Raw genomic sequence first — 26,883 nt, 5'->3', positions numbered from 1 at the left:
ATTTTTTTAAATATCCTTGGCAGTGTTGTTGGATGACTTAATATATTGTAACCAAGGGCAAATCTTCTGCTCTTTAATTAAGTTCTGCTACAGTATACAGAACAGGGAGCCACTTTCGGAAAAACACTTTGCCAGCTTTTCTATCATCTCTGAGCTGAAAGTTTGGTTTTGGAGTCTAAGCGTTGGATGTGTGTTTGGTGTGCAGCATTTTGGCTGAGCTGGTGCCAGGATGCTCGGTGGCTTAGGTTATGTATATTCTGTGTGAAATGAGTACAGCATGGAGAGACGGCATGCCGTACATGCCAGAAGAGCTATGCAAGCTCACTGTTGAAAGCATGCTTCCCGTTTGTCAGGGCTTCCTGATAGCAGACCTGGTGACACAGTAGCCTTTAGGCAGAGCTCCTCAGGAGGTGTAGGAAGTGCTGCTACAGGTTTTGTCCCAGGGAAATCTGAGCCATTTCTCTGTGGACAGCTGCATTTCAAAGCCTAGGCAAGTTGCTGTTAAATTTTGCACGGGCTGCCAGTGTGAGTGTTTTCATTTTGATTTATCTTTCTTTTCTTCTTAAGTCATCATGATCTTTCTAAAAGTTTCACGGGACTTGTTATACGCTATCTGAAGTAGGATTCAAAGGATTCTTTGTAATTTATTTGTAATCCAGCTTTTCTTTTTCTTTTCTTTGCAGGTTTTTGTGGAAGTATACTACTTTGTCATTATGAGATGTCGTCTCTCGGCGCCTCCTTTGTGCAAATTAAATTTGATGACTTGCAGTTTTTTGAAAACTGCGGTGGAGGAAGTTTTGGGAGTGTTTATCGAGCCAAATGGATATCACAGGACAAGGAGGTGGCTGTAAAGAAGCTACTGAAGATAGAGAAAGAGGTAAAGTCTTTTCCTGCTATCAGAAATGGTCACGGCAGCACTTATGTAAGCTTTTTCAACCTAGAGTTAGAGGGTCACAGGCCTGCAAGGGACTGGCACGGCTGTCAGGGCTGCTTCATGAGGCTGTTTCCCAATTTCCATTCTGGGAGCCCCATAAATAGAAATTATTGCAGCGTGTGCTTTAGGGTTGAGTTCTACTAGGGGTCATCTGAAGTAGGAGGATTTCTTTCCATGGCACAGAAGAGCCAGTGTTCTCTGAGCTGCTGTCCTGGAGGCAGAGGTGGAATTTCAAGGCCTTCCCAGGGTTTGTGCTTTTGCTTTCCTAGGGCAGCCAAGAGAGGTCAGTAGAGAGTAATGTGTAGTGTTTTCATCTCCTTGCTGTTTCTCTCCTTGAATTTGTGGTCCTCAGGAGTTGTCTTTTGAAAAATAAAAATAGATTTCCATTTCTACTGAAATAAGCAATACCAGCCTCTTGGATTTCACCTCTACTAACGTCTCACATTGATGATAGGTTTTATGAAGAATTAGTAGGTGCTAGAGCCAGATAGAGCTCCCCTTCCTTTTAAAACCAGAAGAGGGTCTTCACTTCCAAATCTGGAATTCATGCTGGTTCAGGGTGAGCTCTGAAGTAACTCTTAGACCTCTCATCTTGCCTAGGAGCGTGGCCCAACATGCTCCCTACATTCAGCCTCAAGAAGGAAGCTACCCGCAGAACAGATCTGCAGGGGCTCAGCAACATTGATGAATTTTGAAAATGCTTTATAAAACTTAAATATGATTTTAAAGTGATATATAAATACAAAATTATACATATTTATGGAGTACCATGTGCCCCGTAAACACATACACTGTATATATATTGCTTAAATCAGGCTAAGTGTACCCATCTCCTCAAACGTTTATCATTTCTTTATGGTGAAAACATTTAGACTCCTTCTAGCATTTTGAAATGTACAGTATTTCTGCACATTTATCTGTAGTACAGTATATCTGTAGTCATTCTGCCAATAACTGTTAATCTTTACTTGCTGGACCTTGTTGTGGTCATTTCTGTTTACGTCTGGTTTTAGATAATTGCTGTTCTTTGCAGTATCCTTTCAAAATGAAGTTTTCCATAAATATCCTTTCATCTCCCTGAGTGATTTAATTTTTTTTATTAACTGCTGCCAGTGAACCATGGCAATTGATTAGAGAAGGAAACCCAAATGGCAGCACTTTGTGGGTTTCCTCTCAGCAGTGCTCTGTAATTGTGGGTCACCAGTGGTGTATGCAGTTGTTGAAGTCAGCTCAGAAGAACTCCAGAAGGATATCTCTGTGCCTTGGGGGATCTATTGGTTTTACAAAGTTTTTAAAAGTGAGAGCTTTTAAAGCCAGTGTATGGAAAACAGAAATGTACAGATAGAAAAAGTGTGTTCTCCCTTAGTCCCACTTTTTAATGAAGAAAAAATTTCAATAGTAGCTAAGTAGTAAAACCATTTCTTACTCTAGACCAAGCCCTTAAACTTTACATTACTGTCCCCATTTTATAGATTGGGAAGTAGAACTTTGAGAACTATATTAAACTGCCTAAGAAGGGGCAAGTGAAATACAGGAGGCCAGACTTCTTGCTCTTTAGTATTTCATTTTGAAACCTCTAGTTGACCAGGTAAGAATAGAAAATAAACCAATTCTATCCATTTACATTAAAGAATTTATAAGTATGATAATATTTTAAGCATTAGGTTATAAAACTTCAGTACAATGACCATGCTCTTCTTTTTGTATGTGAGACTTTATAAAATAGGAAATAGATTTTGATAGGAAACATGAATTGAGGCATATGTACTCCTGCTCTCTAAACATATACACATAATACCTTTTCTTCTCTATTTGAGAGAGCCAGAAAAATGACATAAGAAAGCACAGGGGTGAATGCAGGAATCAGTAGAAACTGCCAAATGCTGCTTCTGTGTAGGGATTTAATCTGAGTGTGTATAGTTTGGAAATTGAGTTGATTACAGTAAGCTGCAAGAGCTTAGCTCATAAACTTGTAAGTAGGAAAAACAAGACTCCACTTCATTTTAGGGACTTGGTTTATTTAGGCACGGTGAGGGATCAAGAGATCATTATGGCAAAGCATACCCAAACACATACTGACTCCACATGAGTTTTAAAACTCCAAACACCTTTGACTGGATGCTGGCAGTTATTGGAAAGGAGGTATACATTTCTTGTATGAATTATAGTTATTCATTATGAAATGTGTTTTGGCTGCTAGCTAGGTGTTTTCTAAGTGATAAGAAATGTAGTGAGTTCTAGATGTTTTTTCCAGTTTATTGATTCAATCCTATGTTACTCCAGTGAGTTTTAGAGGGGCTGGAACATTTTGTAATTATATGCTTTGTGAGTTTAGTGAAATGTGGAGAAAATATATATCAAATGGTTTAACTTTGCTTTTTTGAGAGGGACAAAGAAGACTATTTGTTTCACTTTCTTTGCAGACATCTAGCTTAGTGAGTATGTTATTTTCTTCTTTTAGTCAGTTTATATTACTTTTCTAATAAAATAGGAATGAAAAATAGCAATTGCTTAAAATACTCTTTAAAACATTATTTCAAAACAACTCTTAAACCTAGAGAAAAATTACAAAATAGTACTGTGAACTCTAAGATATCCTTTCCCTAAGTTCACCACTTAGTATTATAGTTTGTACCATTTGCTTTAATAGTATTGGTTTATATGCAGTAAATTTATTTCAGTTTTGCTGCACCATGAGAATGAATTGCAGATGCTGCATATCTTTATCCTTAAATACTTCAGCCTTCCTAAAAACATAACCACAGTGCAATTAACAAATTCAGGAAATTTAATAATGAACCTACTTTATTGAACAATCTAAATTCAAATTTTGCCAATTATCCCAATAGCTTTTTGTGGCGATTTTTCCAACCCATGATCTAGCCCAGAATGAAAGATTGCATGTAACTGCTATATCTGTTTATTCTGATTTAATCTGGAACAGTTTTTCTGCCTTCCTTTGCCTCTTAAAACTTTGACATTTTTGAAGAATACAGGATACTTGTTATGTACAGTGTTCCTCATTTTTGGTTATCTGATTTTCTCTTCCTGTAGTTTCATTTTATACAGTTTTGGTAGGAATGCTACTTTGGTTTTGTGTCCTTGGTGGTCCTTGGCATAACTTAATGGGAATCGCGTGATGTTTGTCCAATTATTGGCAGTGTTAATTTTGAACCCTTGGTTCACTGAATTTCCCCATAGTGAAATATCTCTTTTCCCTTTGTAATTAGTAATTAAGCTGTTGATAGATACTGTGGCAATATAAATATCTTTCCTCAACCCTTCCCTAATTATTTTAGCATCCATTTGATGATTCTTTTTTGAATCAAGTATTATTGTGATACTTTATTATGTAGAAAGCAAAATGTTCTGTCTTTATGAGTTTTCCTCTTTATTCCTTTCTTCCTTGTTTTATTCACTCATTTGTTTGCTTATAGACTATAAGTTGTTTTTTTTTTACAAAGTGTTACAGTCTGTTACTGTTGTTTCTCATTTTTGTGTTTAAATTATCCCAAATAAAGTAAGTGAAAGCTCCTTCAGGTTGGCTGCTATGCTTTTTTGATATATGCCCCTCAATTTTGGGCAATTTTTCTTACTTTTTGGTCCAAAAAGATGTTCCAAGCTCTTCTAGCCCCTGTCCCACTCCTAGAATCAGTCATTTCTTCAGGCAGTCTTGCATCAGTAAGCCACATTTAGGAACCAAGATCTGAGAGCTATGCTTGCTTATTTTCAACTTAAAACAGGGCCTTCGTCTTTTTGGCAGAAATGATGGTGGAAGAGAAATTGTTTTATGAATGCATTTAACTTAAAATTTAAAAGTGTAACTTTATACTTTAAAGGAGAGTTTACCAAAAGGTATCACAAGGAAAAAAAAAAAAAAAAAAAAAACTTAAGATGTTTATTTTCTCCAAGCCAGGAATCTTAATTCTAGGACTTTATCCTAAGGAAATAATCATAGATGTGCAGGAAGATAGCTAAAATAGGAGTTCATCCTAGATATATAATGAAGACTTAGAGACAACAAATAAAGTTGTAGCTGTGTAATGAATTCCATCCCATTTGGAAGAATGTTTAAAGAACTCAGAAAATGCCCACAGTAGTAAGTGGTGAAAGCAGGTTACAAAAATTTTATATTGGGTGGGAATATATTTTCTTTTTTTTTTTTTTTTTTTTTTTTTTTTTGTTTTTCTCCGGCACCGGGAACCGAACTCACGACCTTGCGCTTGCGAGGCAGGCGCTTTGCCGCTGAGCTAAATCCCCAGCCCCTGGGTGGGAATATAGTTCAACAATAGATCACATTGTTAGCAAGTACAAAACCATGGGTTCAAACCCCAGTGCTGGGGGAAAGATACGATTCCTACTGCAGTTTGAAAAGCACTGCATCACTTAAACCGAGCTGATCACATGTCAAACTCCTCCTATGCACAGGCTCTGCTTGGCAGTGTCATGGAGCATAACAAACTAAAGGCCGATTTAGGAATGCAGATTTAGGTAAAACTGCAAATGCCTTTAGATTGCAGCCCCTCCACACTCTGGTGCTATCCTGACTTGCCAGCTTTGTGTTTTAATTTTTTGACCTGAACTCTCTACTCTTGTCCTTCCTCTGTGTTGCTTTCTTATTTCTCTAACCTTGGTCACATTCTTTCCTTCACCTATAATATCATTAGCTGTTCTTCCTGGGCAGATCCTACTCATTCTTTGGCTTTAATTTTTTCCTTTTCCATGAAATAGTCCCAGTCTTCTTTTCTGAATTTATACCACTGAATATCCAAACTACTAATTTAACATAGGATTAGAACTACCTTGCGACTATTATTAGTGTAAGAAATTGCCACTTAATGTTTTATGTGACCATGCTGTGTCTTCTCAGCTGAAAAGTGGGACTAATTCTAGTACCCACATCATAGGATGGTTGAGAGAGTTAAATGAGATAACACATATTAAATATGTAGAAGAGTGCTACACATATGGGAAGACTTGGATAACTGTTAACTTATCACTTAGATCTTCACAACTCTACTCCAAAGTCAGAATAATAGGTTGGTGGTCTCTTTTGTGAAGATTTTAATTAACCAATGCCTAGAACTTTATGTTGAAAAGGAATCAGGTGCTACAATTATGGCTAGCAAGAAAGAGCCTGGCCAGGCTCAGCGTGAATGTGGACGGCCAACCATGTGACCTCAGAGTCTTGAGCTCTCTTGAGTGCAGGAACAGTTTGTCACCATTCTAGTCCTCAACATTGTACCAAGTACAGCTACCACTGGGATTTTGAATTTGGTTAAAGGTCTTACATTACTGTCCTCTGCCTCTTCACAGTCAGTTTATAAGATTGTAATCTCCATTTGACAGATCAGAAAGTAAGGGTCAGGGGAAGTTAAGCAACCTGGCTAACGTAAACAGCATCCTTTGTGTGGGTCTGCACATAGCTACCTTGCTGACAGTAAACACTGAAGTGCTTGTTCCTTGATGCTTGATATCATGTTGCATCGGACTTCCTTCCCTTTCATATTGGCCTCCTCCTCCTTCATATTGACATATGTACTAGGTAACTGTGTTTTCTTCATTCACTCTGCTTTGAGCAGTGGAGAAAGTAGAAAACACTTTTGGATTCAGCTACGTAGGTAATAGAATTTGCAGTTATCACCTTTGCTTTAGGGGACATGTGATGTTTGAATTTATAAATGCCTTGGTTTTGTACCTTCTAGTTTGGCATGCCGTTTCACTTAAGGACTTTTAAACATTTTGTGACACTATACCATGAAATCTTTATTCTACATATATAAATCATCATGTTGAATTACAACATAAACAACTTAAAATGGTGAATCCTTTTATTTGATAATTAATGTAGTCATCATCTAGAAGTCTAAATTGAATGACCTCTATCATTCAACTCTTTTTCTATGAGACATTTCTGTTACTGGGAGCTTGTAATCTAAGACACTTCAAGGTGTACTATAAAGGAGATAAAGTTGGACACATGTTGAACAAATATATAAATTAAATGAGTAAGCATGCATTACTGATATGCCTCAAGATAACTTGAACCTTAGAGAAGAGGTCACTGAAGAACACCAGAAACGCCTCTTGGGCAAAGAAGAGTTTAGGAAATTGCCAGAATTACAGATAATATTCTTACCATGTTATGTGAAATGCAATTATACTAAGACAACCATCACTCTATGGTATTTTTTGGTCATTGAAGTGACCATAAACAATCTTTATTTATAAGCAGAAGTCCCCTCTTTTATTTTTACTACTTAGTCTTCTAAAATTAAAAAAATTCTTTCAAAATTTTGTTAAACATTTACTCCATGTGGAGGTTATTTTTATTTGCTGTAAGAGGACATTATTGCAACCAGTATTTCAGCTTTTCATTAAAGTATTATTGATCTTAGTATATTGAATAATAAGCATTTCAGTTAGTTAATGTTTGTTCTCCAGCCACGCTCTAAGTATTGTGAGCTACTGTGCTGAGATCAAACCAATTACTGTAGTCTAGTAAAAATGTTATTTCCTAACTGACGTGTTAAACAAAGTTGGGTTCTTTCTACTAGAAGAAAAATAGTATGCACCATGCCTTAAATTTTTGAGACCTTCAATGGTTCACAGAGAGAGAACAGTTGAACAGTTGAAAAATTGAAGAAGAGCCACCCATAATGTCGATGGCTGAGTCTTCAAAGATAGAATTTGTTCACTTGAATTTTACAAGGTACCTAGAGTTTTCTCTTCTGCTCTTCAGTGAAGACAGTGTCATTGTCATGAAGTTTCCCAAGAATTGAGGCCATGTTATCAAACTTTTTCTGTTGATGCCTCCTGACTCTCACTCCTGGTTAGGACATCCATTTTCTGATTGAGTACTGCCATTAATGACATGTGAGACGTAGGCTGCTCAACTTTGCAGTAGTTTAAATCTCAGAATGTTCTTCACAATGTTACTTTCAGCCATTGATAATATTCCCCACCTCTGAGCCACGCAGTTCAATCCTTACAAATATCCCCGTGTCAGCTTCCTGAGGAGGACAGGCTCTGTGTCTTACTGATTTTTATGTTTTCTGGACTGTGCTTAGTACCTGGGCCACAGTAAATAGTCAATAAATGCATAGTGCCACAAATGAGCAAAATAATAAACATAGTGATCCCATCTCAACCTGGTTTTGTAAGATTTACAGAAAGATTTCACTAGTTTTGAATCTAGAGAAAGTACAGCTTGCCATTCAAAGTCTACTTCATAACTTTTCCTTTCTTGTGGTTGGCTAATTTTTTGAGGTCTTAGTGAATTATTTTGTCTTTGGATGAAAAGTTTTGTTCTAAGCAGCCAGGGGGAGATTTTCCTGGCCATGATTCTTATCTGGTTTGTTTTTTGATATATTTTCAAAAAGAATCCAAGATGTTTTTCTTAGCCCCACTAGTATCGGATGTTTACTCATTCAAGACTTGAGGAAACTTAAGGTCTCCTCAATGAAATGAGACTGCTAGAATTTTAATGACTTAGAAGTAGGACTTCTTCCTTGATACTTTTTTTTTTTTTTTTTTAGAAAAGCAGTGCTTGGTAAAATTAGCTGTACTAGAGTAGCTGCCCTGATAAGGATGACAGTGTCTGGTAAACGTCCATGGGATCTCTGTTAAAAAAGGAGGAGACGGTATGGCTGCTCTGCTTGTCCAGAGATTATATTCAGCAGTTAATGTACAAACTCAGTTTAACTTAGTACATCTTTAAAATGTACAGACCAGTTCTTTCTTTAATGGGAAACTGAGTTGCTTTTGTTATTGGAACTAAATGTCTACTTTAAGAAGTATGTATTTATTTTTATTTTAATCATAAATTATATTTTAAAATATAATGAAAATTTCATTAGCCTCTTTTGATGACTACTCCTTTAAAGCTGTGAAAGAGAACAACTTCTCCTCCCCAAAAATCTCAGGATATTTTCTTAACCGTACATTATTTTCTCGTGCCACAAGTAAGCCCACATTCTTCCTTGGGAAAAACTTCTCACAATCTGTGGATTGTGGGTATAGCCAGGGCATCTCTCCTACCTTAACCAGGTAATAAAGCTTGCATCACTAGTGAGTGATGTTGATGATGTGTATATTCTAACAGGGTTTGGTGGAAAGGTACTTTACCTTTGTGGTTTTCTTCTCTAAAACCCACAACCCCAGTTTGGTTATGTGGAAAACACTACACAAATCCATATTGATGGAAACTCTTTAAAACACCTGAACAGTATGCCCTCAAGACTGCTAAGTATTTGAGAAACAAATATGTTAGTCAGCTCTCTGTACTATAACTACCTAAGAGAATCAACTTGTAAAGGGAAAAGTTTTGTTTTTCCTCACAGTTTTGGAGATTTTAGTGCATGGTCAGTTAGACCCATTGCTTTTGGGCCTGTGATGAGGTAGCACATGATGGTGGGAAGTGTGGAGTAGGAAAAAAAACTTTCACCTCATGGCCAGAAGAAGAAAGAGAATTGGATTCCACAGCTCTCTTTAAGGGCACACTCTTCAGTGACCCAAAATCTCCTACGAAGTCCCACCTCCAAAAGTTTCCACATTGCCTGATATAGTACCACAGACAGAAGACTAATCTTAATACATAGGTCTTTGAGGGACATGCCACATTTAGACTGTATCACAAAGGAAAAAGGAAATTTTCACAAACAGTGTAGTATCCTGAACAGAAGAAGACATGTGCAGAACAAATGGTGAAGTCCAAATGGAGTCTCGAGTTTAGTTAATAGTTTTATACCAATATTTGCTTCTTATTTTTGACAAATCTACCCATGGTGATACAACATGTTAACATTAGGGGAAACAGAATGAGAGAAGCTATCTGTGTTACATAGCTTTTTATAAATATAAAATTATTGCACATGTAAAATTTTATTTTAATAAATATAAGAAAAAGAATAGAGCAGAGTAAAGGAGGTCAGGAGTGCCAGAGTGGAGTCAAGAGTTGCAAATTTAAATGGACCAGTGAGCATAGGCCTCACTAAAAATGTGATGGCCTGAGTAAAATTATCAGGAAGTAAGGGATGGAGCCATATGCATATATGCAGCTATATCATTGCAGGCTGTGGCATAGACAGGCGACAGCATGGCTGTTACGTTGGAGAAATAGGAATTAAAACCAGCAGGTAAAAGGCCAAATAGTCAGGAACCTTATAAGCATTTGTACTGTAAGTACTTCTGATTTAAATCAGGAGAAAATAGTGAACACTCTAATGCTTTTGAATAGGGAAGTGAAATTATTTGACGTATTTTAACATAGTGTCCTAGTCACTTTCTCATTGCTGAGACACAATATCTAACACTCAGACTTAAAAGAGGAGAAGTTTGTTTTAGCTTACTGTTTCATGCACTTTTCTCAAATGAAATTTATGCAGTTTGCACTCTTGAGCCTAGGAAGGGTAGGATCTTGCTGATTTCTGAGATATTTTTATGTCATACTTCCTATCTTCGTAATACAGAGTACTTGTCTTATTTTTAATCCTAATCTTTTCAGTCACTATACTTCTCTTGCCCCAGCTTTGCAAGTGTTTCCTTTCTGATGAAATTGAAAAATTTTCACATGGGTTTTTTTGCTCCAGATTTTCACTGTATATCTGGCTAAAAACATTCAGCAGTAGCCATGCCACAACCTGAACACTGAGCTGCTTTGAAATTTCTTCCATCAGATTAGTTTCTTGCCCTTAATCTCAGTCTTCCACAAAGTCTCAGGACACAGACAAAATGTAGACAAACTTTCTGCCAGAGCATAGGATACATGACCTCTATTCCAACTGCCAATGGAGTCTTTGTACCCAAATAAAACTTCTTGAGCCTGGCCTTGATTGTATTTCTATCAGTATTCTGGTCCTCTGAGCTCTCAGCAGAATCTCTCATGAAGCCTGTTTGTACAGCATTCTAGGGCTTGCCTAGCTGGCTTCTCTATACCTTTCCAAACTTCTCCAATGAACCATGTCCAAAGGCTTCTAAACCAATGGTCAGGTAGTGACCCTACTTCTCTGGTACCAATTTCTGTCTTAGTCACTTTCTTGCTGCTGAGACAAAATACTGAGCAGCCACACTTCTAAAAGGGAGGAGAGGTTGACTTTAGCTCATGGATTCAGTCCTTGGATAGCAGGCTCCAGGGCAGAAAGAGGATGTCAGAGGAGCATGGCAGAGAAAAGGGTGCTCAATCTGTGACACCCAGGAAGCGGAGAGAGAAGGGAGGATCTGGGGATGAGAATATATCTTTTCACATCATGCCCTCAGTGACTTGTTCCTCCTGACCAGATTCACCTCCTAATGTGAGAATTTGGGTGGGCCATTTTTGATCTAAACTATGATGTATGGCCACTCTGGAGACTCTTAAGAAATGATTCCAAGGAACAGAGTGAGCAGAAAGACTGAAAAATCTATTGCAGTCATTGAGGTGGAAGATATTTGTGGTTGGGACCAGGAAGGTTGCAAAAGAAGCAGTGAGAAGTGGCTGAATTTTGAATGCCTTTTTTTGGGAAGAACTAACCGTATCTGCTCAAGGACTGAACATGAGGCATGGAAGTAGAAGTCTCAGAGTTTTTCCCTGGAGAGGTGGTGGTGTACCTGTGGAGGGCAAGAAGTGTCATGAGTAGGGCAGTTTTCATACAAGCAATGAATACTGGGAATTTTCTATTAAATTTACAAATTACAAAGCAACAAAAATATGAAGTACTTGGAAACAATCCAAATGCCCATCAGCAGATGAATGGATAATTAAAATGTGGTATTGCTTACAATGGGATATTATTCATCCTTAAAAAGAAATGCAGTTCTGATCCATGCTGTAACATGAATGCATCTTGAAAACATTACGCTGAGTGAAACAAGCTTAATACAAAAGGACACAGATGGTATGATTCCACTTATAGAGGTATCTAGAATAGGCAAATGCAGAAACAGAAAGTAGAAGAGAGGTTACAGGGCCTGAGAAGAAAGGGCATGGAGAGTTACTGTTTCTTAAATTCAGGATTTCTGGTTGGGGTGGTGAAATTTTTCTAGTACTTTATAGTGGTGAGAGATGCACAACAGTGTGAAAGTACTGAATACCTCTGAATTGTATACTTAAAGTGGCTAAAATGATCAATTTTATGTACCACAACTTAAAAAGTAAAGTTTCGTTTCTTAAAAAACATAAAAATGGGATGCTACAGTTATACTTTAGCAAAAAATAAGCTACAAGATATTTACACTGAAGACTATAAAACATTACTGAGCAAAATTTAAAAAGATGTTAAAAATGGAGTGATACACTGTGTTCATGGGTCAGAATTTGGTAGTAAGATGTCAGTTCTACCAAAATAGTTTGTAGATTCAGTATATAGTTCTAGCCAATTTTGTTGTTGTTTGTTTCTTTATTTGCAGAAGTTTATAAGCAGATTATAAAATACATATGGAAAGGCAAAAGGCCTAGAATATTGAAAAAGAAATGTTGGATGCACTTACACTATTACCTTACTGGATTACTTACTGTAGAGCTGCAGTAAGCAAGACAGTGTTGTATTCACAAGTAGCCAGACTAGTGGAACACAGCAACATCCAGAAATAGACCCACACATGTTTGGTCAATAGGTTTTTGACAGAGATTTGCCATGGAACATTAGCTAGGTGAGAAGGGAAAGGAGAAACACTGAAAAGAAACACTAGTGATCTTAGGTGGAAGCATTATTAGAGTTCAGGTAGGTAAAAATACTAGAAGTGGTGGTTGGCAGGTGGGTCATGGGGATTCGGGGTTGTAGAAGAGTAGTTATTGGTAATATAGTGTCTAGGGCATGACCAAAGGAGTTTATGACTAAGGCAGGATAAAGGATTAGATGGTTGGAAGGGAAAAATTTAAAGATTTAAAAGAACGGGTGTCTGAGGTTGCTTTATGTATGTGTAAAAATTCCTGCCCTGTGAGAGAGTAATAGTAACTGGAAGACGTGGCGATTAGTAGGAGCTAAAATGAGGGTAGGGGGAAGCATTGTGATTTGTTACATGGTGGCGACAATAAAGGATAACGATTAATGCTGTGTCATGACAAAAGATTCAGCGTCTAAGGAGGAGGCAAGGCATGCTGTCTGGAAGGGGCCATGAGGAGCTCAGCACCAGGCCCGGTGGAACAGGTGCTGAGCATCCCTTGAGTGAGGCCTGGCTTTGTCAGTGGAGGAAGGGACTACTGAGAGAAGAGGGTCAGGATAGAGGGGTGCAGCTGAGGATGGCGGGTGAGGACACAGAGGAAGGTTCTGGGAGTTGGGAATGATCACACATAAGACCTAGCTGGAGTACGTGTGGTCACTTAGGGATGAGCTGGTAGGAGAGAGGGCTGGTGATATTTTTCCTTCCCTCCTTACCTAGCTAAAGTTCCATGGCAAATCACATACTTCTCTTGTAACCACCCTCAAGTCCATTTTTGCTTCACTGTATTCAGGAAAACACAACTGTACAGAAATTAGTTCTCTGTCTCCTCCACTCCTGCATTTATTGAGTTGAATGTAGCTGCAGAAAAACACAAACTTACTGTTCCTCAGCTGGCATACTGCATTTCCCTAGTCCAATGATTCCCACCTCCTTCCCCCCAAATAGGCATTAATTGTTCCAACACCGTTTATGAAAATGATTATCCTTTATTCCTGTGGTGATGGCAGATATGGGGAGCTGTGCTGTGTGAGGTCGGTCTTGGGGCACTGAAGGCAGGTAGATGTCTTCAGGTTATGGGGATCGGAAGGAGCAGTGTTAGGGATCCCCTGGCCTCAGGAGTTGCACATGATACCTGGGGAGGAGCATAGTGTCTGAAAAGTCTGCCCAGACACATGGGATTTTCCAGACTCACATTAATTTTTGTCAGTGACTCTCTGAGCAGGGACTGAGAAAAGGACAATTCTTGAGAAACTAGGAAACCTAAAATGAATAAAAACTTCTTGCCAGCGTGTTCTTAATAGGGACTCAAGCTGTTGTCCAAATTAGTAATCTCTTATTTGCGAAAATGTTAGAGTGGATTTTCATTCACATGTTTTCAAATAAAGTACAAATCTTAAATAGCATCTTCTGTCTTTCATTGAAAATTGAAGCATTTTAATTCCTATCCAATAAAAAACAATGTGTAGCTTAGTGTTTAAGAGCCAGGGCTCCAGTGTTTAACAGTATATAGATTCGAATCTTGGCTCCACTACTTGTTAGGTGTCTGGGCAAGTTATTTAACCAAGCCTTAGTTTACTATAAAATGTAGATAATGATAGGGTGTGCTTCATAAGGACATTGTGAGGCCCTGATGAGGTAATCATGTAAGTGCCCTGGATTCTAGTCAGCTCTGCTTGTACAAGATGCTCTTATTACTGTTATTTCAGCAACTTCTAGTCAGAACAAACCCCATGTTTCTGTTCTCAGATACTTGTTAGCACATCTTTCAGCATAACTTTCTTTTTTAAGACTTGTAAATAACTAGCTATTTACATCATCCTATAGTACAGTGTTCCCAAACTTTAAAAATCTATATTCCCTGTGGGGTTTTCTCATACATATTTTTTTCACTTTATCGCCAGCAAATACTATTTTGCTGTTTCTTTACTGTATTTGGTGTTATAAGGTGAGATGTTTTACCTCTTTTTGAGTACACATGTTCCCTGTCCTCTGAAAATTGAAATCCCCTGTAACTTGAGAGTCATTGTCATATAGAGTCATTGTTTGCATAATAGAACAATCTGGAGGTATTTTCTCACTGTTAGCTTGGTGGAAATGAGTAATAATATTTAGAGCTGGTAAGGGGTGGGATAATGGGCATGTACACTGTCAGTGGAAGTCTGAAACGGTATAGGCCTTCTAGAAGACAGCTTGGGAGACTGACAAAGCTCTTAAAGTGAAATGCTGTTTGTTCCGTCAACCTCACTTACAAGAATTTGTTGTAAGAAAATAATGGGAAAAGGACATTTGCATATGTATTAAGGGTTGTTGGATTTAGTTCAAAGTGGAAACAGCGTATTCTTTTATAATCAGAAAAAGAAAGTGACCAAATGCATGGACTCTGATGGGACAGAGGTAGTAACAGACATTTTTATAATTTATTTTGTACAGATTGGCAGTTCACCCCTCTGCTTAGTTTTGAATCACACAAAGTGCCTTGAAAGTACATGTATGTGGTTTTGATATTTTCTCTTTCAGCTCTCCTAGAATGTCATTGATGGCCCAGAGTTTTAATCTTGTTTATCTTTTTTCCCTCCATTTTCTTTGCTGTCATGAAGCTCTACGTATTTGTGGCATAAAGTAAGCATGAGTTCTATATAAGAGTTTCTGTAGGGCTTAGTTGATAGCTGAAGAAATACTTAGACATTTTAAAGTTAAATGTAATTTGCATTTATGTAGGCACTAGGCACCTTCTTTTGGAATTTTTTAGGAATGTAAATAGAGCTTTTGGTTACTAGCCAACAGTGCTTTAGCGTTTTGCCTTTGTTTATAGCTTGTTCCAGATCTGGTCATTATAAAGGAGAGAAATCTTTATTTGCTCTGTAGGTGAAAACGTATGAAGACATGTAACTAATACTTAGATAGTATTTGAAATAGGTCTTTTTTTTATTATGGTAAGTTTTTTATTCTCCTTGTTTGTTTTAGCAAACCCATAAAGGTCCTGGAATGTTTATCCACAACCGTTTGTCAGGATGAGTAGAAAGAAATTTTCCTTTTGAAGAACTGTGTATAAAGAGAGAAAAGCATTTTGCACCTGTTTATCTTAGCAGGGTCTGCAGAGAGGGAGAAAGATTCTTCATAAACTCTTTTTTTTTTTTTTTATAAACTCTTTTATTCAGAGAGGAATTTAGAAAAGAAACAGAGAATCCTGTACCTTGTCTTGTCTGCATAAGAGCACTCAGAGCCAGATGGAGGGGTTTTGTCTACAAACAAAAACCTTTCTTAAATTTCTCCTTTCTCTTGTCAAGCCCATCTGTACAGTTCTTTCAATTCACCTAGCAGAATTGTTTGCAATCATAAGATCCTTGTATAATACATTCTCACAAACACACTTTAGGGTTTAGATTTTTCTTTTAAATCAAAGCTACCTTCAATTTTTGATTGCCACTTGATGCAGTAAAAATCATTTCTTTCCTGCTGGTAGAACAGGAAGTTTAGTTGGGGGCTAGAGTATGATATATTTGCCTCCCACAAGGGAATATGTGCTGATCTCTTCCTTTTAAGATATTAATTCAGTTCAGTAATAAATAGGACATAAGTAAAATAATTATCTTTTCAGCTTTAAAGAGAAGCAATTCTTATTTGTAGTACTTTTATAATTTTTAAATGCACAAGTATACATTGTATATATTTGTGGTGCATAATTTATTGTTTTGAAATATGTATGCATTGTAGAGTGGCTAAATTGATCTATTTAACATAGACATTACCTTACATTTTTATCATTTATTTCTGGTGCAAACACTTAAAATATACTCTCCAAGCAATTTTGAAGTATATAATATATTATTATTGACTATAGTAACTGTGATGTACAGTAGATCCCTTGAACCTGTTTCTTCTTCTTTTTTTTTTTTTTTTTTGTTTTGGTCCTTTTGAGACATGGTCTCACTATGCAGTTCAGGCTGGCCTTGAGCTCACTTCGTGACCCAGGCTGGTCTTGAATTTGCAGTGATCCTCCTGCCTCAGCCTCAAGTGCTGGGATTACAGGCGTGCGCCACCATGCCCAGTGAACCTGTTCCTTCTAAGCAAAATTTTATATACTTTGACAAGCATCTACCCAGTCTTTCTGAAGTTGACTTTATATAACTTCTAAATCATCTTTGGCTGAATCAATTCATTTAACTGTTGAAAAATTAGTCTCATTTTTCATTTGCCACCATCCCTCATTGGTGACTTTCTTTCTATATTACTACTTAAACTACTTTGGCTGTAGCGTGTTTCCTTTCCTACGTATTCCTACCTTCCTTGCTTTCAGTACTGGCCTTAATTCCCGTATCTCTATCCTATCTGTGACCATCAATCTGAGTGATCTTTGCATCCATGTAGTGCCCTCTGAGCCAATTGCAGACTTCTACCACCACTCCTTTGTGATTTTCATCTCTGCTTCCCTTCAGCCAGTTGCTGCTAAGAGCTATAGCTCTGCCTTCAGAATGGCAAGCCTTGGCTTCTCTGCCTTTGTGTACTTGATCTAACCCAGTCTTCCAGCAGCTGGGCTTCTTGTCATACAATTAAACCCACTATTAGAGGACGAATGTTAATAAGACTGAGGAACCCAATGAATGGAGTTGCAAATGCTGAAGTTTTAAATCAGGTAAGTGAGAGTAGACTGTAGATCCTAGAGTTAACACACAGTTATCTAAAAGAGTAAAGCCAGTGAACTGTCAACACAATGGCAAGGGATCAGAACAGTGGCAAAGCAGAGAAGGCAATATTACTGATCCACCAGGATGTACTGGTCCACCAGTGTTAGTAGGGCTGTCGTTGCTTAAGGCAGTGTGATGACCAGTGACACCTAGTTATATCTGTCCTCCAGATATGTTCTGCTTAGCCCATACAACATTTTAATTTTTAAAATTTATTGTAAATATTTAAATATCAGATGATTTTGCCAGCTATCATGGTGCAGTACTGTAGTCCCAGCATAAGACAGGAAGTTCATGTGAGTTCAGGGCCAGCCTGAGCTACATAGAGAGTTTAAGGCCAGCCTGAACTATGTAGTGAGACCGTATCTCAAAAAACGAAATGAAACAAAATAAAAATGAGGTGATCTTACACAAAAATCCAGATTCCTAAGCACCTTGCAAATGAACCAAACTGGATCCTCTGTGTTTGACACTGGGGACATCGTTGATGGAGGCAATTAATCATGCCTGCAAACATCCACTTGCCATTAATCATGCCTGCAAACTGGAGATATCACTCTGAAAGATTTGGAAAGATCAGTTTATTATTTTCTGATTATGGCTCATGTAATAAGATATAATTTTCATTAGTATTTAACAGTGCAAACAAATATGTAAGTAAAAGAATAGTTCCCTTTAAAATTTATCCATGAAGTAAATCTGAGAGATTGGGAGAGTGTTTAAGATGAATCTCTTAATACTGAAAGAGTGCCTTTTTAAAAAAAGGAATATGTTCTTGTAAACATTCAAACTTCTTCATTTATTTTTCCTAATAAAATATAATGAAGTTTACTCGTAATTGTGCAAAGAGAGTTGGTTAATAATTTCCAAGATTACATAATACACAATGGAACAAATGTTAGGAAATTCAAGAGGAGTGCTCCTCCAAAAAGTATGTCTGGGTAAGGCAAACAGATATAAATCATCTTTGGCTACTGAAATTTTTGTTAATCACTTTTGGCACTTAGTAGCAGAGATGCTTTCCTCTTCCCTCCTAAGGTGCATCAAAACACCTGAGTTGTATAAAGACCCTCTGTGTCCTTCCTCACAGTTAGGAATGGTACATGGAAAAGGGCAGTGGATGTTTGCAGGGATGGTTAATGGCAAGGCATGACCAGAGTACAGTACCTGATTGTCTGTGTTATGGCAGAAGTCTTACCCCCAGGGGTTTTCTGGTCTCTAGAGTTATAATCAGAAGATTCTGCGTCAAAAAACTTACCCCCTTCACAGGCTGTTATTATTTCCATCCTTTCACAAATGGAGAAATCCAGCATTTAGTAGGTCTTAAGATTATGTTTCATCTCTTTGCTCTTTATAACTCCATTTTCCTCCAATCAAGTCAGACTGTTTCTTAGTTTATTGTATTGTTTATATTTTAGGGAGATTTTAAAAAATCTTCTTTATATACACATACCAGAAAGAATGACATCTGAATTTAGTGACATTAGGGTATCTAGTTGGAGGAGCAAGAACTAACCACAGAGTTTTATGGACTTGTTAAGATTTTCAAATTATTTCCAGATTCTTATCTTCATCTTTTAAGTTTGTAGTAGAACACAAATTTTTAAAAGCACCAAATAAAAAGTATAAGTATTTTATGTGTGGTTACTAAGGGCATGATCACTCAGGAGTCACAGAATAAACATTGTTACACAGGCACACCCACACATCTTTGCCTGTTTTTTTCCCAAAACTTTGTTTTAAATACAGTGATTTTATAGTGTAGGGAAAAGCATGGTCTTGTGAATATATTTGACAAAGAGACTTAGCTTCCTTGAAGGTGAGAGAGTCTTTAATGGCAAGATTTGACTTAGAAGTTAGTGATAATTATGATAGTTCCCCATCATTTTTTTGCATTTACATCATCAGGATACATTGGACTTGATGTCTGTCTTTTTTCATCTAAGGAATTATATAACCTTTTCCTGTCTTTTCCTTAAAATATTATCAAATTAATAGTTCTTGAAGTAGCTGTTATTAAATTTTAAAAGTGCACTATGTCATTTGTATACTCTATCAAAGGAATGATACAATAGATGCTCCAGTATAGAAATTGTAGATTAGCTAGCGTCTAGTCAGAGCCACACTAATAATTTGAACAGGGATATTTTGATGTTAAACTTACTACCTAGTAAAAGTAGTTAACTTCTAAAAGACTATAGAGAATATAGAATAAGCAAATGTTGAAGACAGATATTAACTAGAGTTGAGGGAGGGTGCCCTAAGTGAACACACGAGAAGCTCCATCCAGGCTGAAATACAGGCCTTTTTTTTTTTTTTTTTTTTTTTTTTCTTTTTGGTACTGGGAATTGAACTCAGGACCTTGCACTTGCCAGGCAGGCGCTGTGCCATGAGCTATATCCCTGGCATACAGGCCTTTTTTGGAAGCGGTGTGGCTTCAGCACACTGGATGATGGGTGGCTTTGCCTAGTGTCAAACTGGAGTTACTTCCTAATAAGCCATCTTCTAGGGTTCAGTGGAAGTTCTCAGGTGTGCTGTGGGCTGGTGCTGGTGTGGAGAAAGCCACCAGTGGGTGCTGAGAGGCTGATGCTGGTCCTCGAGAAGCTTTCTCCTGGGTGCCAGTAAAACTCACTGAGGGTGTGGAACCCTAGGTCCTGCTTATTAAGCCCCTAGAGGGAGGAAAATCACAGCAGAAGTAAGTCTCACTTGTGGGGTTTGCAGCATCCTTCTAGCACCCCTTATTGACACAGGTGAATACTGTGCCACCAGGTAAAGGAAGAATAATTAGAGCCCAGATCTAGAAATACAAGGCAGGGTAAAAAACAACAGATTTGGTGCTAAGAGGCAAGAAGTTAGCTGGCGTGGTTCATCCTGTTAGCTACTCAGTTTCTACCTACACCCTCTACACACATTTGAACTTCTACAGATTAATGAAAGAACTCTGTATTTCTGCCTATGAAGACAAGCTTCCCTTTGTGCAAAGTGCAGTTCTTACCCTTTCCCCAAAATAAGACAAATAGTCCAACAAGTACCCGTTATTAATTTCTGCTGAGATTTTATTACAGTTCACTGAATGCTGTTACCTAAAGGCCAAATCATAAATTTAACATCTAGCAATTTGTATATAAAAGAAGAGAAAGGAGAAAGAAAAATGAGACAGTTAGTACATACAAATGTACAGACACATATATAAAGAACAAGCACAGGAAGAATACCCTAAGCTACCAGAGGTCTCATTTCTATAAATAAACTTTGGCTTCTTTCTTGCACTACTCATTCCATATTTCCTTTTCCCCCCAGAAACAGTGTAGGTGGGGAAAGCAAATTCATATCCAGGACACATGTCTATATCATTGAGGATAAAGCCTCCTCTCCAACACCTAGTGTACAGAAACCTATTGTCCTGAGAATGATGACTGCCAGGTCTAGTGTTCCTCTTGACGGCTGATTAGATATGTACTGAGTAGTTGCAGCAGATAGCCTTGCTAAGCGGGTGTTCAGATTACTGAGCCCAAACGTAGTCAGCCTTTCCACCATGTTTATTCTGTTCCTGGGCCCATTGAGCAAGGGAATGGCTACGAAAGAGGCTGAATTTGCACCCATAGAGAGTGTCATTTTGTTCACCTGATTACTGAGCATTCTTCCTCAATGGCTACTCCTCTTGAGCATTCACATGGAACATAAACTGTGCCAGTGTGAAAGGCCTGTCCATACACTTCCCCAAGATTCTTTGTCACTATTCTTCAAATCTTGTCCCATTCAAGCCCATCATTGTCCAGATAAACTATAAGCAATCATCCATAAATTAGCACAAATTCATACTTTTGGTCACTTCTCATTCTAGACCAAAGAATTCACCAATTACACTGCCAAACTTCTGCTCCAGGGAAGATTTTCCTTAAATGTTCTTCTTTAGATGTCACCCCTTAGTTACTTTTCTCATTGCTAAGACAAAATACTTGGCACCCAAAGTTAAAGGGAAAAAGGTTTATTTGGCTCAGGGTTTGTAGAAGTTTCAGTCCATAATTAGCTGGCTCCAAGGGAGCATGGTGTGGCAGACGTGCTTCACAGAGGAGAAACATTCACTGCTTCAGAAGGTGGCAAAGCAACAAGGGACCTTAATAGCATCTTTCTACCCCTTTTATCTTATCCAGACTAGCAGGATTAGGGTACTGCAAAACCAATCAGTGGACTGTTTTACTAATCACACACCCTTAATCCCAGCATCACACACTCTAGATTCAGCCACCTCTGAAAAAGCCCACTTTTGACCATATGAGGCTTTGGGGGGACATCTAAGCACAAGCCATAACACCTCTAATGTAATGCTACAGATATACACTTTTATTCACTTGGTACCAAGATATCACATGGAACCATTTATGTTTTTACCTTGTTCTTTCTTTCTTTCTTTCTTTCTTTCTTTCTTTCTTTCTTTCTTTCTTTCTTTCTTTCTTTCCTTCCTTCCTTTCTTCCTTCCTTCCTTCCTTCCTTCCTTCCTTCCTTCCTTCCTTCTTTCTCAGGAATAGGGAAATTTATTGGAGAAAAGGAATGGGGAATAGAAATAGACAGGAGAGATCTTAGATGGGTTGCCAACAAGAACACTTCTCAAAGGAAATTTTATAAAGCAAAATCATGAAGCAGGTACAATGTGGGTCAAAATTATGAGATTACAAGTACAGTTACTTGGGTAATATTGATCTAGTGATAGCAAGGGCCTGGATGACATCATTAACCTTGGCTGACAATGTATAGTTTTGTCTTTAGTCTTAGTCTTAGTGGTTTTAGTCTCAGTCTTAGTGGGTGGGAGGGGATGGCCCACCCTTAAAGAGATAATGGGAAGTCTCAAAGGGGTGATACCAATAATCTCAAGCTTCCATTTATCCCTTAGGGAAGTATGCAGATCTGGCCATTGTGATTTTAATCTTCAGATGTTCCTCCGGCCACAGTCTCCGTGTGTTCTCATCTTCTGCACTGACTTCCTGGAGGGACCAACCCTGTCTGATTGCCTACAATATTTTTGCCTAACTTAGCTGTCTATATTACCCTCTCTAAAGAGATAACCATAACTGTGGGTGGAGGAGAAGGGGCATAGTTTCTGTCTAGCTGCTTCAAGCTAAGAAGGGTTGGTATAGGGGAAACCACAGTCAGGGGCCTTCTCCAGAGAGCTAATCTAATGGACCTTGGGTAGAGGTCATGTTGCAGTTTAGCATTTGTGAATTCCCTTTACAAGGTCAGTCTAGTGGATCTCAGTAAAAGGAGTCTGGCACATTTGTCATTGTTTCCATCTGCATGATCTCTTGGAGTTTGGCAGCCTCTAGGTAAGAATAAACAAATTTCCCAAGAAATTAAAGCATGTATAATCAAAGCATGAGCAGTAGAATGGAAAGGCAGATTGGGGAAAGAGCCAGGTCCAGAAACTGCTCTTAACGGACTGAAATATAAATTGTAACCAGTTGGCTTTTAGACCAGGTCTACTAATGGAAGTTATCTATGCGTCTGATACTTCTGTCATAAGTCCCTCTAGTTTTACTGTAAGAAGGTAGAGAGTTCAGTGGTTTCAGCTAAGGAATTTAAAGACTCTTGCTGAGCTTTTATAGATTCTACTGTATGTTTTTCCTTACCATACTGTAACAGTGGCCAGCTACTAGTATAGCTGGAAACTGCCAGCAGAGGTCAGCAATTAGAGACCCTTTTTTTTTTTTTTTGGTTTTTCTCCAGTACTGGGAACCGAACTCACAACCTTGTGCTTGCCAGGCAGGCGCTTTGCCGCTGAGCTAAATCCCCAGCCCCTAGAGACCCTTTTTATATCTAGCTTTTATTACTATGGTATTGTTTTCATACATCTTTTTGTTATACTTTTCTGGTGGGTGTTCAAGACCAAGTTAAAGTGAGACCTCTGTTAATCAAAATTAACTTGCTGTCTATCAAAGTCAGTTAAGTCTTCTCAGGTATTACTTTTGGAACCATATACAGAGCCTCTCAGATCATCTGTCAGTGCCAGCTGCCAGTATAGTCTTGCCTGGAGACTTTTCCGTCTTTATTGACCCTTTGGCACACTACATTTGTTGATTCTTGTCCTCTGGGGTCCAGCAATTTCCCTGTTCAGGAGTTTGAGTGACTCACCAAAGTTGTAGGATCCTATAGAAAAGGTTTCTTTATGTCCTGAGTCCTTGTTGACCTTGAAGGGCCAGGGCCAAAATATTGGTTGTCTTCTTAAGCCAGTTACTTCTCTAGTTTTAGTCTTCAAACTTCAGTTGTTGAACACCCAGAAGAGAAGATCAATTATACCAGTGTTGCACAAAGAGCAGTGAGCTTAAATATTATAATCTCATCTGAATATCGAGCACTTTGAAATACAGAATATAACTAGAGGACTGTTATTTCTTGCCAATCATGATTGTTTTAGTAGTTCAATCCTTACAGAATAGTACAGAATAGTATAGAATAGTATAGCCTTTTTAGTCGAACATCTCCACTTGATAATAAGACATTAAAGGACACAAAGAAACTCTCATCTAATTTGTTATCCTTCAGTAGGATACTATCCGAGGAGAATGTACCTGTCTACAAATATATCTTAGAAGTTTATAATGTTTAGCCTTTACTTTTTAGTTGTGGCATTGTTTGGACTGCTCAGTGCCTGAGCATCTTAAGTGTAGTGACACATATATAACATACACAGCACATATGTTTTATTTTTTAAATTTATTTCTTTATTTATTTATTGTCTCTTTTTTGAGACAGGGTTTCATGGTGCAGTTCAGGCCGGCCTTGAACTCACTTTGTAGCCCAGACTGACCTTGATCCTCCTGCCTCAGTCTGAAGAGTGCTGGGATTATAGGCATGTGCCACCATGCCTGGCTCCACATACATTTAAAAAAAAAACAAAACAAAAAACTCACTAGTGATTTCATGCTGGCTTGACATGTACCTTTTATCACAAGTAGCTGGAGCACAAGAGAAAGGCAGATATCTGAGTCTGAAAGACTTCACCATAAACAATCTTGGTTTTGCATTTTAGAAGACCTGTATATCCAGAAGGCATGAATACATTTAGTATACCATGAAATTAACAATGAGTGTCACAGGTATATGAAAACCTTTGTCTCAATTTAGTTTTGTATCAAGGGCTTTTTTAAAGAAAACCATATTGTTTCACCCACAGAAAAACTAGCCTTTTGATGATAACCAATATAAACATATCACACTAATATGGTTAGCAGTGTTTATTGAAATGTGTTTCTTGTAAGGGTATGGAAATTATTGGGGTCCCTTTAGTGAACAAAGACTGGAATAAATGTTTCCAGGCAGCTGCTCCTTTATTCATCAAAGGAGTCCCATCCTGCAGTTTTCCCTAAGTCTAAGGGGCCCCCATTTAATTATCTTGACAAATTTTTCAGATGACCTATGAGAACTAGATCATAACAATTAACATGTTACTCTTGATCAATGAAAGACTTACGCATTGCATTTGTAAAACCACTGTTGACATAATTTTGATCAGCTAGCAACCTAGGTAAAAGCATGTCCTTAAATCTAATGACACTTATTTATAAGCCAACTTAAGTTGTAGACATAAATATTTTAAAAATCCAAAGAAAATATTGTTGAGCTCAAACAGAACAGCTGTAGATGTTGTAGCCAGTTGCAAATTGAACAGACAGACAGGCTCACGTAAACCAATTGTTAGTAGACCAGAGTATACTCATATGTATTTGGCCAAGATGAATTACAGTAACACTTTTACAGTTTTTAAGTTTGTAACTTTAAGTAGACTAGTCTGAACTTTTTTGTAGGTCAATTAATAGAGATCTCTTGTAATAAGAATCAGAATGAATATAAACATTTTACATCTGTGAAAACAAAGACAGTTTTTAAGATTAGCTCTAGACTGATGGTTTATCTGTTAGGAATATCCAGCTATACAGGCTTCTCATTGTTGCTTTGGTAGCCATAGTTGTTTGATTGTCACAGCTGGTAGCCAAATCTGCTATTTTGATAGCTACATGTAACTATTTCCTCTACAGAGACCGACTATTACAGATAACTTTAACTATTTCTGAGGGAGAAGTGCAGGCCAGGTTTGGGTGTAGAATAAGACTAGGTGGCACTCTTTGGAACTAGGTATATATTCCAAACAGTGGAGGAAGAAGGTCTGCCAAGGCTCTAGTCTGCCCTGCTGCAGCTGTCTATCTGTAACAGTTTATGCCATTTTGCCTGTGACCCTTGGACCATACTTAGCTATAGGTTTTGCTTTCCAGAGCCTTAGTTAGCATATCTCCGAGAATAGTAGCTGGCCTGGCAAGATGTTCTGGAGAAATCATGACTAGATAGACAGTCTTTTGGGGACTGGGGCTGTGTCTATTTTTTAATATCTGTTTCTCTTTAAAACTGTTACTGAACTCATAAGGTTCCCTAGGAATATTTTGTTTATCAGTGAACTTATCTGTGCTGTAAAAATCAGTCAGCATCATCCTTGAGAGGAGCGGGGAAGTAAGAGGGGTTAATCTGTAGTTGTGCCTAGGACTGAAAGGCAGATAAACTTGGAACAAAATGTTTACATTTATTCTTTGAGAGTTTCAGGATTAAATGTAGACCAGTTTTTTAGAATATGGCCCAGAGATAAGTGAAGGTCAGCTTTACTCTGGAAGGGTCCCAGGGAGGGGAAACTCATCATTCTGGAAACCTGGTCCTGAAATCCAACAGCCACAGAGGAGAGAATTGCCTTGGACCAAGCACTGTTGCAAATGGTGTTATTTCTCAGGGGCAGTGGAGGAGGACAGAAGACTGACTCTAAGTACGGCCCCCAAACTAAATCCTAACCATCTCAGGTGATGAAGGACTCTTAAGACCAAGAGTTTTCCCAGGGTGTGTCTCTAATCCTTAGCAAAACATGCCTCCAGAGACAAAAGTCATGATTGACTCCAACTGCACTGCCAAGCAGAAAATAATAATCAAAGAACCTGAATGGCTGCTTTTTAACCAAGGGAGGGGTTGTGGAGAAAGGGAGAGAGAAAAGGAGAGAAAGGGACAGGGGAAAATGAAAATGTTCCAACTATATCATTTAGGGCTTACTTTCTAATAAATGACTCTGAATCAAAAAGTTCTAAAATCCCAGCCTGCAGAAGAGATCTATCCAGGAACACAGAGACAGGTCCAGAAAAAATCTCAGCCCTAGGACAGAGAGGTCTTTGGGGCATTTTTGGGTCCTGTATCTAGTCACCTAGGTAACTTCCTTCTTCAGCAGTGGTAGCTAGGCTCTTAAACCTACTCTGAAAGTATGTATCCCTGGATATCTATAATATACTTAAGAAACTCACAGATGAAAGTCTGTACCCATTGTCTCTCATTAGAAGTCAGTGTTTATTTTAAGCATAACATTACATCTTTCTAGTCTAGTTCATAGGTCTGAGAAAATCCTTCGTAGACCTCAATGTACTTATCAGGGTCATCTGAAAACTTTCCTAGATCTTGTTTGGCTTGTTTGAGGTCACTGAGAGAAAAGGACACATAAATGTGGGTAGTCCTATATTTACCATTTACTTACTGTACTTGAGGGGCTTAAATAAAATCAGGTAGGGATGGATATAATCCAGTAGAGGCTTCGATTATGGCTGGTTT

At 38.0% G+C, this 26,883-nt stretch overlaps 1 protein-coding gene across 1 annotated transcript in view; it reads left to right on the top strand.

The window, feature by feature from the left end:
• Positions 1 to 371: 371 nt before the first annotated feature.
• The window catches only part of LOC102011258 (mitogen-activated protein kinase kinase kinase MLT), a gene marked incomplete in the record, with an annotated part of 162,859 nt that continues 136,347 nt past the window's right edge, over positions 372 to 26,883 (top strand). The window contains 2 exon segments of the mRNA XM_013518751.1: positions 372 to 525; positions 684 to 877. Coding sequence (XP_013374205.1) covers positions 719 to 877 — 159 coding nt within the window.

The sequence above is a fragment of the Chinchilla lanigera genome, unplaced genomic scaffold (assembly GCF_000276665.1).
Source record: "Chinchilla lanigera isolate Chin_1 unplaced genomic scaffold, ChiLan1.0 scaffold00048, whole genome shotgun sequence".
Classification (NCBI taxonomy): domain Eukaryota; kingdom Metazoa; phylum Chordata; class Mammalia; order Rodentia; family Chinchillidae; genus Chinchilla; species Chinchilla lanigera.
Note: the sequence above shows the minus strand (reverse complement) of the source record. Positions and strands in the feature narration are given on the sequence as shown.